The sequence below is a fragment of the Leuresthes tenuis genome, unplaced genomic scaffold (genome assembly GCF_036924035.1).
Source record: "Leuresthes tenuis unplaced genomic scaffold, fLeuTen1.0.hap1 SCAF_14, whole genome shotgun sequence".
Taxonomy (NCBI): Eukaryota; Metazoa; Chordata; class Actinopteri; order Atheriniformes; family Atherinopsidae; genus Leuresthes; species Leuresthes tenuis.
In genome coordinates, this window is record NW_027325368.1 from 26,771,947 (window position 1) to 26,785,529 (window position 13,583).

A 13,583-nucleotide genomic window follows, 5' to 3' on the forward strand; every position below is an offset into this window, starting at 1 on the left:
CCCAATCCTAACACCCTCACCTGTCACCAGTTCATCTGCTTATGTGAGAATCTCTCTTTGCTTGTGTTGCTGCATCAAATTCCAGATTTGTTTCTTTTTTCTAAAAATAATGAATATGGTCAAGAAAGACATCAAAAATCTTTTATAGGGGCTCAATTGAGCTAACAACTTACAGTTGAGTTTGTGTAAGGGAAAGCTTTTGACTTCTACATAGCAAAACTAAGTAAAATGTGAAGAGCATTATTTATCATTTATTGGTCATTATTTATGGAATTTCAATTGTGTAATTTTCAACAACAATATCCCAAAAAATGGTTGCTTGGTCTGACCAGCAGCTGCACAGAACAGAGACACGCAATAGTGGCAGGAAATATGAAGAGTGGAAGAGAGGAGCATGGGGGCAGATGCTCAGTGCATTGTGGGAGGACCCCCAGGAGCATAACTAAAAAAGGTGCACAGTGTTCCAAAGAAAAAACAAACAAACTATAAGCTTTGTCAAAAAAGGATATTTTGTTTTCCAAAAGAAAAGAGTGATAGCTGAAAGTTCTTTCTCTCATTCTGTTGCTGGAAACTTTATGAACCCAAAGTGTTGGGATAATATGATATTCTGAGATCTCGAAGATTTAAAGGTTGGTCTTAAGTTCCCATGAGTTTTAATTTTGTCCAAACAAGGATAATGTTATAGTCCACAATCTGGGTCAGTAAAGTTTTTAGTGAACTAAATATTCACAATCCAAGAACTATATAAAATTTTAAAAGAAAATATATAAGTTTTAACAAGATTAAATGGGAAACACCTGACTATCAAAACTGTTGGAGGTCCTCTGTCATATATTCTGAGTTTAGTTGCATTTCTGTTTATTTGCTTAGTTTGTACATGTAATTTGAAGCATTGAGAGAGAAATGTGAACTTGGTGAAGGTTAACTGAAAGCTAACATCAGCACATGTGATGCGAGTACTGCAGCGGTGAAGAAATAGCAGGGAGAAAAGAGGAAAAAATAGCGGTCCAAATCTTAAATTGTTTTCACCTCCAATGAAAATACCGCAGTACATTTTTACAACTTTAGCTTTACTGTTTTGTTGACACAAACATAAAATAAGTAAGAGATGCGAAGAAGAAAAGAACAACAAGCTGCATTAAACTATGAGAAATGAGAAGCATTTGGAAAAATATGTCTTTCTGCTTTTGTCGCTGAAGGAGCAGATCGTGTCATGGTGTCTGGGTTTATTTGAGCAGCTTCACAGTTGCCATGGAGGTCATGGTCGTCATGGTGATGGTGGGCACAGTAATATCTTTAAAAATAGGCTGTGTGACACCAGAGTAGGACACTTTGTTTTCACTGAGAGTCCCGATGATCATCTGTCTCATTTCCCTGCTGGCATCACCACGCACTGCGAGCAACGCCTGGATGTGCTCCTCCCTATGGAAAGCAGGAAGGACAAAAAAATTAAACATAGCCACGACAAGCAAAAGAGGTGTATGTCAAATCTCATCAGAAAGACATAAGTAGAAAGCATATTTTCAACTGCTGCAATCCTTTTAGGTGTGCCAGTTTACAGGAGTCAAGTGCAGAATGTGTGATTCTTTGATTGCCAAATATTGCTAAAATCAGGAACATCCTGTCTCAGACTGATGTAGATAAAAACTAGTTCATGCATTTGTTACTTCAAGATTGGACTACTGTAATTCCTTATTATTGGGCTGTCCCACATATTCTCTGAAAAGCCTCCAGCTGATCCAAAATGCTGCAGCCAGAGTTCTGATGAGAACTAACAGCAGAGATCATGTTTCTCCAGTTTTAGCTTCTCTTCATTGGCTCCCTGTTAAATTCAGAATAGAATTTAAGATTCTTCTCCTCACATATAAAGCTCTTAATGACCGAGCTCCATCATATCTTAAAGATCTCATTGTAAGATATTTTCCTAACAGAGCACTTCGCTCCCAAACTGCAAGTTTACTTGTTGTTCCCAGAGTTTCTAAAAGTAGAATGGGAGGTAGAGCCTTCAGTTATCAGGCCCCTCTCTTGTGGAATAAGCTGCCAGTAAATGTCCGGGAAGCAGGCACCCTTTCCACTTTTAAGATTAGGCTAAAAACTTAAAGCTTATAGTTAGGGATGGCTCAGGTGACCCTGAAACATCCCATAGTTAAGCTGCTATAGGCTTAGACTGCTGGGGGACCTCATCTGTCACACCTTTCCTCACTTTGCTCCCCCCCCCCCCCCCCCCCCCCGTTTAATTTCTCAAATGATTTTATGTACATGTGACATTATAGTGGTTATTAACGTATGTTTCCCTGTTCCAACAGATATCCTTTGAATGGCGTTATGGTGTTTTTCCCCCCTCTTTTCCCTCTTTTCTGTCTTCTCAAACCCCAGCTGGTCGAGGCGGATGGCCACCCTTCCTGGTTCTGGTTCTGCCAGAGGTTTCTTCCTGGTTCTGGTTCTGCCAGAGGTTTCTTCCTGTTAAAAGGGAGTCGGTCCTTTCCACAGTCGCCACAGGCACGCTCAGGACGGGAGATTGGACTGAAGACAAGTTTCGGTGCAATCTGTTGGTTTCCTTAGCTAGGACATTATTTTTTAAATGGACTATATGAATTAATTGGATTATGATTACAATGGATTGATTTCCAATTGGCTTGAATTGAACGATATTATTTAAGTGCCTTGAGATGACAATTGTTGTAACTTGGCGCCATATAAATAAAACTGAATGTGTGCATCAGGATAAGAAGAGTGAGAAATTACAGTCAGTAGATGTGTATTTCTGAAAAGAAAACGTGAGCTGTATCCATTTTTGTTGCCAAATCACAGCACCCAAAATGAACATGCAGCCAGTTCTCATAAATGCTGTGCCAAACTGGAGCCAATAAAACCCATGCTGACTGCTGAGTCATTTGACATAGGACTGAACGCTGATTAAACACTTCCACACTGCACTCAAGATGTTACCAGATGAAAATTAATAAAAATAAAACTTGTGTAACACGTGTAAAAAGGGCTTGAGATGGTTTTGTTAAGTAGAAAGCAGCACCCTGAACTGATGGCACATACAAACAGGAAATGGAAGGACAAACAATAACTGTGCACTGAATGCACTCACCTGATATCTGGATATTTGGAGACCAGCGTGGTTACCTCCAGGAACAGTAGGGTGGGGTCAGTCAACTTGAACACTTCAGCAATAGCAGTGATAGCACCACAAAGGCGGTCTGTGTCTTCACCCTATATAACAACAAAAAAAACAGACAACAAAAGTTAGGCTCCCTGACATTAGTAAGCAGACTGAGTAGTAACAGCAGCTGCAAACTTAATGTCCACTGGACCTGCTCAGCTGCAGAGCTGCTGTCTATGAAAAAGTATGTCAGCTGCTGTTTGACAGAAAACTTGCAATAGCAACTTGTTAGTTTGGGTCCCAGAACTGGGCCACAGCAGAACACACCGGCCACTTTATTAGGTACACCTGTTCAATTGCTTGTTACCACAAACAGCTAATCAGCCAGTCGCTTGGCAGCAACTCACTGCATTTAGGCATATAGAGGTTCAACACGTTGAAGTTCAAACCGAGCATTTAAGTGACATTGAACGTGGCATGGTTGTTGGTGCCAGACGGGCTGGTCTGAGTATTTCAGAAACAGCTGATCTGCTGGGATTTTCACCCACAACCATCTCTGGGTTTATAGAGAAAGGTCCGAAAAAGAGAAAATATCCAGTGAAAATGCCTTGTTGGTGTGAGAGGTCAGAGGAGAATGGGCAGAATGGTTCCAGATCGGAAGGCAACAGGAACTCAAATAAGCACTCGTTACAACCAAGGAATGCAGAATACCATCTCTGAACGCACAACATGTGGAACCTTGAGCAGGATTTGGGCTACAGCAGCAGAAGACCACACCGGGTGCCACTCCTGTCAGCTAACAACAAGAAACAGACTACAATTCACACAGGCTCACCAAAACTGGACAATAGAAGATTGGAAAAAGGTTGCCTGGTCTGATTTCTCGATTTCAGCTGCGACATTCAGACGGTTGGGTCAAAATTTGGCGTAAACAACATTAAAGCAAGGTTCCATCCTTCTTTGTCTCATTGGTTCAGGCTGGTGGTGGTGGTGTAATGGTGTGGGGGATATTTTCTTGGCTAGGGATGGGAATTGTTAAGAATTTGGCAATTCCGGTTCCATTATCGATATCGCTTATCGATTCGGTGCCTCTGAGAGCCTGCCTCTGAGAGCCTGCCTCTGAGAGCCTGCCTCTGAGAGCCTGCCTCTGAGAGCCTGCCTCTGAGAGCCTGCCTCTGAGAGCCTGCCTCTGAGAGCCTGCCTCTGAGAGCCTGCCTCTGAGAGCCTGCCTCTGACAGACTGCCTCTGACAGTCTGCCTCTGACAGTCTGCCTCTGACAGTCTGCCTCTGACAGTCTGCCTCTGACAGTCTGCCTCTGACAGTCTGCCTCTGACAGTCTGCCTCTGACAGTCTGCCTCTGACAGTCTGCCTCTGACAGTCTGCCTCTGACAGTCTGCCTCTGACAGTCTGCCTCTGACAGTCTGCCTCTGACAGTCTGCCTCTGACAGTCTGCCTCTGACAGTCTGCCTCTGACAGTCTGCCTCTGACAGTCTGCCTCTGGGAGTCTGCCTCTGGGAGTCTGCCTCTGGGAGTCTGCCTCTGGGAGTCTGCCTCTGGGAGTCTGCCTCTGGGAGTCTGCCTCTGGGAGTCTGCCTCTGGGAGTCTGCCTCTGGGAGTCTGCCTCTGGGAGTCTGCCTCTGGGAGTCTGCCTCTGGGAGTCTGCCTCTGGGAGTCTGCCTCTGGGAGTCTGCCTCTGGGAGTCTGCCTCTGGGAGTCTGCCTCTGGGAGTCTGCCTCTGGGAGTCTGCCTCTGGGAGTCTGCCTCTGGGAGTCTGCCTCTGGGAGTCTGCCTCTGGGAGTCTGCCTCTGGGAGTCTGCCTCTGGGAGTCTGCCTCTGGGAGTCTGCCTCTGGGAGTCTGCCTCTGGGAGTCTGCCTCTGGGAGTCTGCCTCTGGGAGTCTGCCTCTGGGAGTCTGCCTCTGGGAGTCTGCCTCTGGGAGTCTGCCTCTGGGAGTCTGCCTCTGGGAGTCTGCCTCTGACAGACTGCCTCTGACAGACTGCCTCTGGATTGTCCACAGACTGCCTCTGGGAGTCTGCCTCTGGATTGTCCACAGACTGCCTCTGGGAGTCTGCCTCTGGATTGTCCACAGACTGCCTCTGGGAGTCTGCCTCTGGATTGTCCACAGACTGCCTCTGGGAGTCTGCCTCTGGATTGTCCACAGACTGCCTCTGGGAGTCTGCCTCTGGATTGTCCACAGACTGCCTCTGGGAGTCTGCCTCTGGATTGTCCACAGACTGCCTCTGGGAGTCTGCCTCTGGATTGTCCACAGACTGCCTCTGGGAGTCTGCCTCTGGATTGTCCACAGACTGCCTCTGGGAGTCTGCCTCTGGATTGTCCACAGACTGCCTCTGACAGACTGCCTCATTCTTGCAGTCCTGTTCAACTAAATGCTATTATCAAATGGAAATTATTCATACAGTATGTCACTAATATTATAACCATCAACAGGACCTGGAAGTTTTACGTTACAGGTCTCTCAAGTTTTGAATGCAGACAAGAATGACACCCCATCCCCGTTGGGCGGGCCGGTTGGACGGGTCGCAGGAATGAGGGTCTTTCATTAATAATATTATTAGTGTTGTTATTAATAACTGCTCTGCTCAGACTCATGGGACTAGTGCTTGTTTCCTCACGCTGTTTTTTTTTCAGCGTGAGAAATATGTGTGGCGGGAGTATGTGACAAAAGACTGAAAAGCATGACTGTCACGCTCAAAGCGTGAGACTTGAGAGCCCTGAGTTACCTGGGACTTTTGAGAAGGCGCTGTGCCACAAGCTCCCCCGCAGGAGTTGCCGCCATCACTTAGCAGCGTGTCAAAGACTTTACATTCGTGCAAAGAAACTGCATGCTGTGTGGTCAAATTATAATATTTACCCCCTTTGATGTGATCACAGCTCTGCACGTGTTGCAACTGGCCCTAGTATTGTCCTTTTTGGTGAAATATAACCAAACTTTGGAGCGCTTCTGTCTCAACGCCATGTTGGAAGCATTCTGAGCCAAAATACGATGCGTGCACATGAGGCTCAGAGGCAGGCTCATGACGCAAATGCGTCAGACATTAGCAGAACCTATAAACGGGATTGTTAGGCAACCGGTTCCCGATTCCCATCCCTATTCTTGGCATACTTTGGGCCCCTTAGTACCAATTGAGCATTGTTTAAATGCCGCAGCCTCCCTGAGTATTGTTGCTGACCATGTCCACCCCTTTATGACCACAGTACCCATCTTCTGATGGCTACTTACAGCAGGATAATGCACCATGTCACCATGTCTAATAAACTGGTGATGGCTGACCACCCGGACATTGTGGTGGTTGATAAACTACAGGGGATGGCAGTAGGGACAGATGGAGCAATTTCAAGAGACAGCAACATCAAGAAGGAGGAACATGAGAAGCCTGAAAAATGACCAAGGGCTGAAGGAGGTTTAACTTGTTTGGCCTCATCATTTTCACCTTGTTTTTGCACATTCTGATATAATGCTCCAATCTACACAGCAAAATCACACTGAAAATGCAGCCATTTGTCCAGTTACTTTTGAATACCTAGGATAATGGGCCTTAAGTGTGACAGTCCAAATTATATATTGTCCATCTGAATATCAATAATGTTTCAGTCCATGAAACGTATACAGGTGTGAACTCACCGCTGCCAGTTTCCTAAAGAGGTACTTGAACTGATCAGCTTCTTTGATCATCCTCTCAGCTCCCTCTCTCCTTTCGTCAGCATTTTTAAAGGTGATTCTCTTCTGCATTACCGCTTTGATGTACTCTAACACCACCCTGCGCAAGGCCTCGTTGGTCATCTCCTGCACACAGCACATTCAGTAACCAGAGGTCTTCTACAGAATGACACACTTCCACAGGTTAGATTTGTTCAATGTCAGTTGGTTCCATCTTATACCACAACAGCAACAAAAACATGACATTCAGTTTCAAGGAAATCCATCCTTTACATTTGGAGATAAAATTAACTATTTTCCCACCTGATTAAAAGGTTTTTTGATCTTGTTGAAGTCATTGAAGTAGTCCTCCACTGTCACACAGATGGTGTCTACAGCGTGAGAACCTGTCAGCCACTTCCTGGTCATCAGCTCATTCAGGTGATGCTGATCAAAACAATGCCAAAATTCAAAAGATTAAATGGACTGGAATATTTTTGATCAGGAGTTCCAATTGTCCAAAGAATATAAATGAAAAGCAAAGTGTAAAGGATACTATTTAGGATGGTTGTTCTGTTGACTTACTATCTTTACAAGACAAATGAGTAACTTAAAACAATTAGGGTTTAGTAACACATTGTTAAATAAAATTCCATATAACTGACATTATTAAAGTGTACTGAAGCAGTGGGAAATTTGTTGCTTTTCAGAAAACTTTTTTGCAAACAGCTGATTGCAGTGAGAAACATTTCCTGAAACCTTTCAACTCTGTGGCCAGGGGAAATTACGGTCATTTTTACAATCAAAGGGCTTTTTTTTCCCAGAAATGTGTGGACACAAAAATCCAATGGTCTCTCCGATTTTCAAATCTAATCAGTAAGTATGTACCGGTAGTTCTACATCAGATATGTCATGTTACAAGCATGCACTCAGCATTATCCTACGACAGCAGTGCTAACAAAGCAGCTAAAACAGCAAATGCTAATCATCTAGTTTTTCTAGTCCTTCTCAATCTTTTCCTTCAGAGATGGAGAAAGGTTTGTTGTCCTCTCAGGTAAAAGTCAGGCTTCCATTTCAGGAATGTTATTGTGTCTCAGTCTAATCTCTAATGTACCGTATATACATAAGGCGCATTAAATGAAACAAAACTCAGGTAAGTCAAACTTTATTCAACTCACTTGTTGTACTGCGTGACTGATAGGGTTGAGTTTCAAATCTGCTTCGTAAACATGTCTCTGAACAGGAGGCAGCGGGTGTAGAAAATTAATGAATGCTCACACCTTAATGTTGAAGCACAGATCGTATTACCCTGTGAGGCTTGTGACTACGGTGGCCGTAATGCTCAAACCATCAAGCAGTGCCGCTTCGTAGCTTACCGAGGCTGTGCTAAAACATTTTGACAGATTTTTGAGCGCTGTGTACCACATAAAATCGGTTCTAGGTCAGAAAGCACAACCGCATTTTAAGGCGCACTGTCAATTTTTGAGAAAATTAAAGGATTTTAAGTATGCCTTATGGTCCGAAAAATACGGTCTTCACAAACATGACATTTTCAGGGGTTGTTACATATGATATGAAATTAAGGGCATGTGTGCTGCTTCTGTGGGCAGACACATAATTTCTTCACTTGAATTTGCTACACACAGGAAACCAGTATAACATAATACGATGTACGGTCGTTCTTAAGAAGTTAAATAGAAGACATTTCCATGTGTTGAACAATGCATTGAACGCCCTATAAAAATATTACAATGTTTTGTCATAGACATAAAAATACAATAAATTAAATCAGCTGGACAGTAAATGTAGTCCAGTCTAACACCAGCTGTTCTTACTTCCAGGTCTAGGAAGACTTCATCCAGTAAAAACTGACAGCCTTCCTTGGCCACCTCATTGAGAGTCTTCTCTATGGCAGCATCACTGTCAGTGGGCAGCGAGGACTGGGAGTACTTTCTCTTCAAACTGTTGATGGACTCTCTGACAAACACCATTGAAACACAAAACACAATAACACAATATTCTCAATAAAATATCTTTAAAAGACATAAAATATTCTTTTTTTTTTTTTAAACTGTATTGGACATCATATAATTTAATTACAGACAGTTTCAGTTCAAATTCCATGTGTCCAAATTGTACCTTTATTTCATTGACAGTTATTTCATACCTTATTAGTGTATTATGATTAATATCATGGTATGGCACTGCTGTTTATGATATGTCCATGCTGAGATGTATGAACTGCTCATCACTTGCGTTTCACTAGCAGCTGCAGCACTAACCTTCCGCTGTCCATCAGCATTACACTGTCATGTTCAAACAGCTGAGCACTAATCCTGGTTTGTGTTCCAGCTGACCAAAGAGTCAGCAACAACTGATAAACCCTCATTAACTTTCAAAGCACCATTCAACCATTATTATCAGACACCTCAGCCCACACAAACACCAAAAAGCTGCTTCAAACTACTTACTGTTTTCTTTAAAAATATTGTAAAGCCATCTTTCATTTCGAGTAACAAACTCACAAAACCTACGAGGACACCTTTATTCCATAGCTGGTCAGAGGGAGTGAACTACACTTTCAGCATTAAATGCTTAAAATCTGTGTAGGACCCAAATACATCCTGTTAACATTCTTCCCAAGGCTACAAGTCCTAAAGCAATTTGTCTAATTTATCTGATGTTATGTAAAAACTATACAAAATGTATATAAAGTTTGACATTTTCAGTGAGATTCTCCTTCTTAACTGAATTATTGAATTTGGTCTAATCGTATAACCACTCTGGGTGTCATTCATTTTTCTGCTAGGATTTGTCCTTTAAACCACTCTAGAACTGTCTTCTTTCACCTTTGTAATATAAAAAAAGTTAGGAACATCCTGTCTCTAAACGATGCAGAAAAACTGCTCCATGAATTCTTTATCATATCCCCCGGGAAAACGTATGGTTCACCAAACTCCGAGAATATCAATTAAGCTGTTTCATTGAAGAAAAAAATTATGTTGGTTGTTCCCAGTCAGCTGTTGCTAAAATATGATCAAAATAAGAAGATTTTGATCGGGAAACACACAGGTCGATCAAGGAAGAGTCAGGGAAGAAAAGTCAAAGCAACAGGTCAGAACATAGAAAAAAAAGAAACCAGAGGCTCCATCCTGCAGAGCTGATCTGTCAGCTACTGCACAACCAAGATTTGAAAGAATTCAAGGTGTCAGAGAGGCCGGAGGAGGTGTAACAAACAGGACATTTTTTTGGTTCATGATTTCATCATTTTTCCCCTACGTCATGTGAGAAAAAAAAAATCTAATCGTTGTTTTCTTGTCAATACTGTTTTATGAAAAGAACTTCTTACTTGAATGTCTGGCAGTTATTGATGATGGCAATCATATACTGTACATAACACTGAGGCAGCTGTCTATCTCTCAGGTGCTCCTCTTTGTAGCCTATGGCCTCCTCCCGGTATCTAAAAACACACAAATATCAGGGTCACACATTAATCACTGGAAGATTGCAGAAGTTAATTTTGTTGATCGTTATTATGAATTGTTCAGATTAGGGATGCAACAGTACTCTGTAAAACATTGAACCGTTCAGTCTGCTATGCACGGGACAATACACCCTTATGGATCGTGAGTTTTCAGTTTTGCAATTCATTTTGCGCTGATGCTTTACAGACCTCTGTCTGTGCCTGTCCAGGCAGGTGAAAAGCCCTCCCCGCGAGACGCGTATTAATGTCCAATCACTGAAGCGGAAAAATTAAAACAAAGAGACATGGCAAGCACTAGCGGAGGAGTTGAGAGCAGTGGTGGATTAGCCATCAGGAGCACCAGGACATTTCCAGTGGCCTGGCCGGCGAACTGGCCCGCTCAGTGATGGTCGGTGGGCTGTTTAGTGGGGGCTGGTCTCTGGTCTGGATGGCTGGGCTAACAGAGTCTAACAGCAGAGTTATGTTCTGTTAGTTAGACTAATTTACATTGAAGAGCGCATTGAGAGGGCGACGTTTGTGTGCTACAACTAATGGTGCGTTCAAGTTGTGCACAAATGTCGTTGTAAAGAATCTTTTTTTCTTTATTTATTTAGTCTTTATTTCACCAATACTTTAAGACGAATGAATGAATGAACGTGTACTATAGCTCTGTTAGCTCATAGGTGATGTTATGTGGCTACTCGTGGTCCCAGTAGAGTGCCTGTGTAGAAATCCCTCCGTTAGCTCTCCTATAGCTGCAAGTAGCCACATAACAGCAGCTATGAGCTAACAGAGCTATAGTACACATTCATTCATTCATTCGTCTTAATGTATTGGTGAAATAAAGACAGATAATGCCTTATTTAGAAGCTGCATCGTCCCTGCCCTGTTCAATCTGTTATATGGATATACGCCCATCGAGAGTTTTCTAAATATCTTCCGAAGGACGCCGACTTTCACCAAACTGTTCTCGGTGAGTAGATGAACGTATTTCATGCAAGAAATAAGGTCCAGGTTTAAAAATACCGGAGTTCCCCTTTAAAGATTCATTCATTGAAGCTCATTATCTCTTGCTGGCATTAAAATCATAACTGAAATTTGTTATCAGACTCCTTGTAAAAGATTAACCATGGCTTCCTTTCATTTTACTGCAATAGAACGGACCTTACTCCATCCTCCACTGCATTAATTCTTCCCCTTTATTACCAGTTTTTTTTGTGGAACACTGGATTTTGCACAACACCGCAGGACAGAAATCAAACCCCAGAAAAACTGTGGAGACTCAGGGGTAATTACCTAGGCAATATAAAGAAATTATTTCGAAAAACAGTAAATATTTGACTTCATTCAATTCACTAAATTCCCAACATTAAAAAGTATTTTAGAAAAGTACCTGATAAGGAAAGAATTCATTTGTTTCAGGCACAGCTTCAGAACTTGTTCTTTGAAGTCTCCATCAATCTGTGCAGCAACTTGCAGGTTCTGCTCAAACATCTGAAAAAGAGTTGATGGATGATGATAAAGATCACAGCTAAAGGGAATGAGCGAGATCAATACTGCAATGCAAGTAAAAACTTTCATATCAAGGATCCAAATGCAAACATACTGTCATGTCATTTATCATCACAAGTCACTGAGCTGCCCCAAAGAATCAATTCAGATATAGCTCTGTTTTGGTCTCCACACACTTAAGGGGAAAAACATCAGTAGGATATTACAAATCAAGCCAATCAAGGCTCCACATTTTAGATTTTCTATGAGGAAGTTGGGCGTATTATTTTATTTCTTTCTCTTTATATTCTTTTACATATTTTTAATACTTCTTCCTCTCCCTGCTGCAATGCTTGTATTTGATGTAAAGCACTTTGAATTGTTTTGTACATGAAATGTGCTATACAAGAATGTCAAGAATTCAAAATACTCCATCAACGGACTATTTAAAACATCTTTACATTTATCAAGCAAATGTACAGTTTTTGGCTTATTTACTGAGAAAATGTAGGGGTTCAAAAAGCTACCATTTTTATACCAAATAAGTGTTTACAGCTGATAAAACAAGGTGATTTGCTCCTTGCCCTCTGCCCCCCCCCCATCACCATTTTAGACAGAAAGCCAGAATCAGCCCGTCATAGCAGGACTGAGTGAGCTACTAGTTGCCCATGTGACAGGTGAAAGAGTACATCCTGTTTTTCACATGCATGAATGAATGAATGAAGGCTTTATTTCGAACACGAGGAAACACGAAGGCAGCGGAAATAAAACTTTAAAACTACAGACTAACAACAAACATTCATAAATGTTATCACATCCAACTGATGTCGTTACTATGGTTACTGCTAATCAGCGATCTTCTTTCGTTCTTAAGCCGAGCCATAGATACATCAGTGAACAACCATCTACTGGATGGTGCTTTGTGAATCACCAGCTCTTTGTTTGTGGATCTGAGCAGATTTGTGGAAAGAATGTCTCAAAAAATACGAACATGTGATTGGTGATCCACAAATGCTGAGTCACGATTCACAAAAAGAATTTTCAGTTTCACACATGGCTTTTTGTTTTATAAAACAGAATTTTCAGTTTCACACGTGGCTTTTTGTTTTATAAAACAGAATTTTCAGTTTCACGCATGGCTTTTTGTTTTATAAAACAGAATTTTCAGTTTCACGCGTGGCTTTTTGTTTTATAAAACAGAATTTTCAGTTTCACACATGGCTTTTTGTTTTATAAAACAGAATTTTCAGTTTCACGCGTGGCTTTTTGTTTTATAAAACAGAATTTTCAGTTTCACGCGTGGCTTTTTGTTTTATAAAACAGAATTTTCAGTTTCACACGTGGCTTTTTGTTTTATAAAACAGAATTTTCAGTTTCACACGTGGCTTTTTGTTTTATAAAACAGAATTTTCAGTTTCACACGTGGCTTTTTGTTTTATAAAACAGAATTTTCAGTTTCACACGTGGCTTTTTGTTTTATAAAACAGAATTTTCAGTTTCACACGTGGCTTTTTGTTTTATAAAACAGAATTTTCAGTTTCACACATGGCTTTTTGTTTTATAAAACAGAATTTTCAGTTTCACACATGGCTTTTTGTTTTATAAAACAGAATTTTCAGTTTCACACATGGCTTTTTGTTTTATAAAACAGAATTTTCAGTTTCACACATGGCTTTTTGTTTTATAAAACAGAATTTTCAGTTTCACACATGGCTTTTTGTTTTATAAAACAGAATTTTCAGTTTCACGCATGGCTTTTTGTTTTATAAAACAGAATTTTCAGTTTCACGCATGGCTTTTTGTTTTATAAAACAGAATTTTCAGTTTCACGCATGGCTTTTTGTTTTATAAAACAGAATT

General features: G+C 41.4%; 1 protein-coding gene across 2 annotated transcripts in view; it reads right to left on the reverse strand.

The window, feature by feature from the left end:
- Window positions 1–1,049: 1,049 nt before the first annotated feature.
- Window positions 1,050–13,583, reverse strand: part of exoc3 (exocyst complex component 3) — a 43,395-nt gene continuing 30,861 nt past the window's right edge. For both annotated transcript variants that reach the window (XM_072363062.1, XM_072363063.1), the window contains exons 10-16: window positions 11,626–11,726; window positions 10,119–10,229; window positions 8,605–8,746; window positions 7,094–7,216; window positions 6,755–6,916; window positions 3,101–3,222; window positions 1,050–1,422 (exon numbers count right to left, since the gene is read on the reverse strand). In XM_072363062.1, coding sequence (XP_072219163.1) covers window positions 1,227–1,422; window positions 3,101–3,222; window positions 6,755–6,916; window positions 7,094–7,216; window positions 8,605–8,746; window positions 10,119–10,229; window positions 11,626–11,726 — 957 coding nt within the window. In that variant the 3' untranslated portion in view covers window positions 1,050–1,226. The remainder of the gene's footprint in view (window positions 1,423–3,100; window positions 3,223–6,754; window positions 6,917–7,093; window positions 7,217–8,604; window positions 8,747–10,118; window positions 10,230–11,625; window positions 11,727–13,583) is intronic.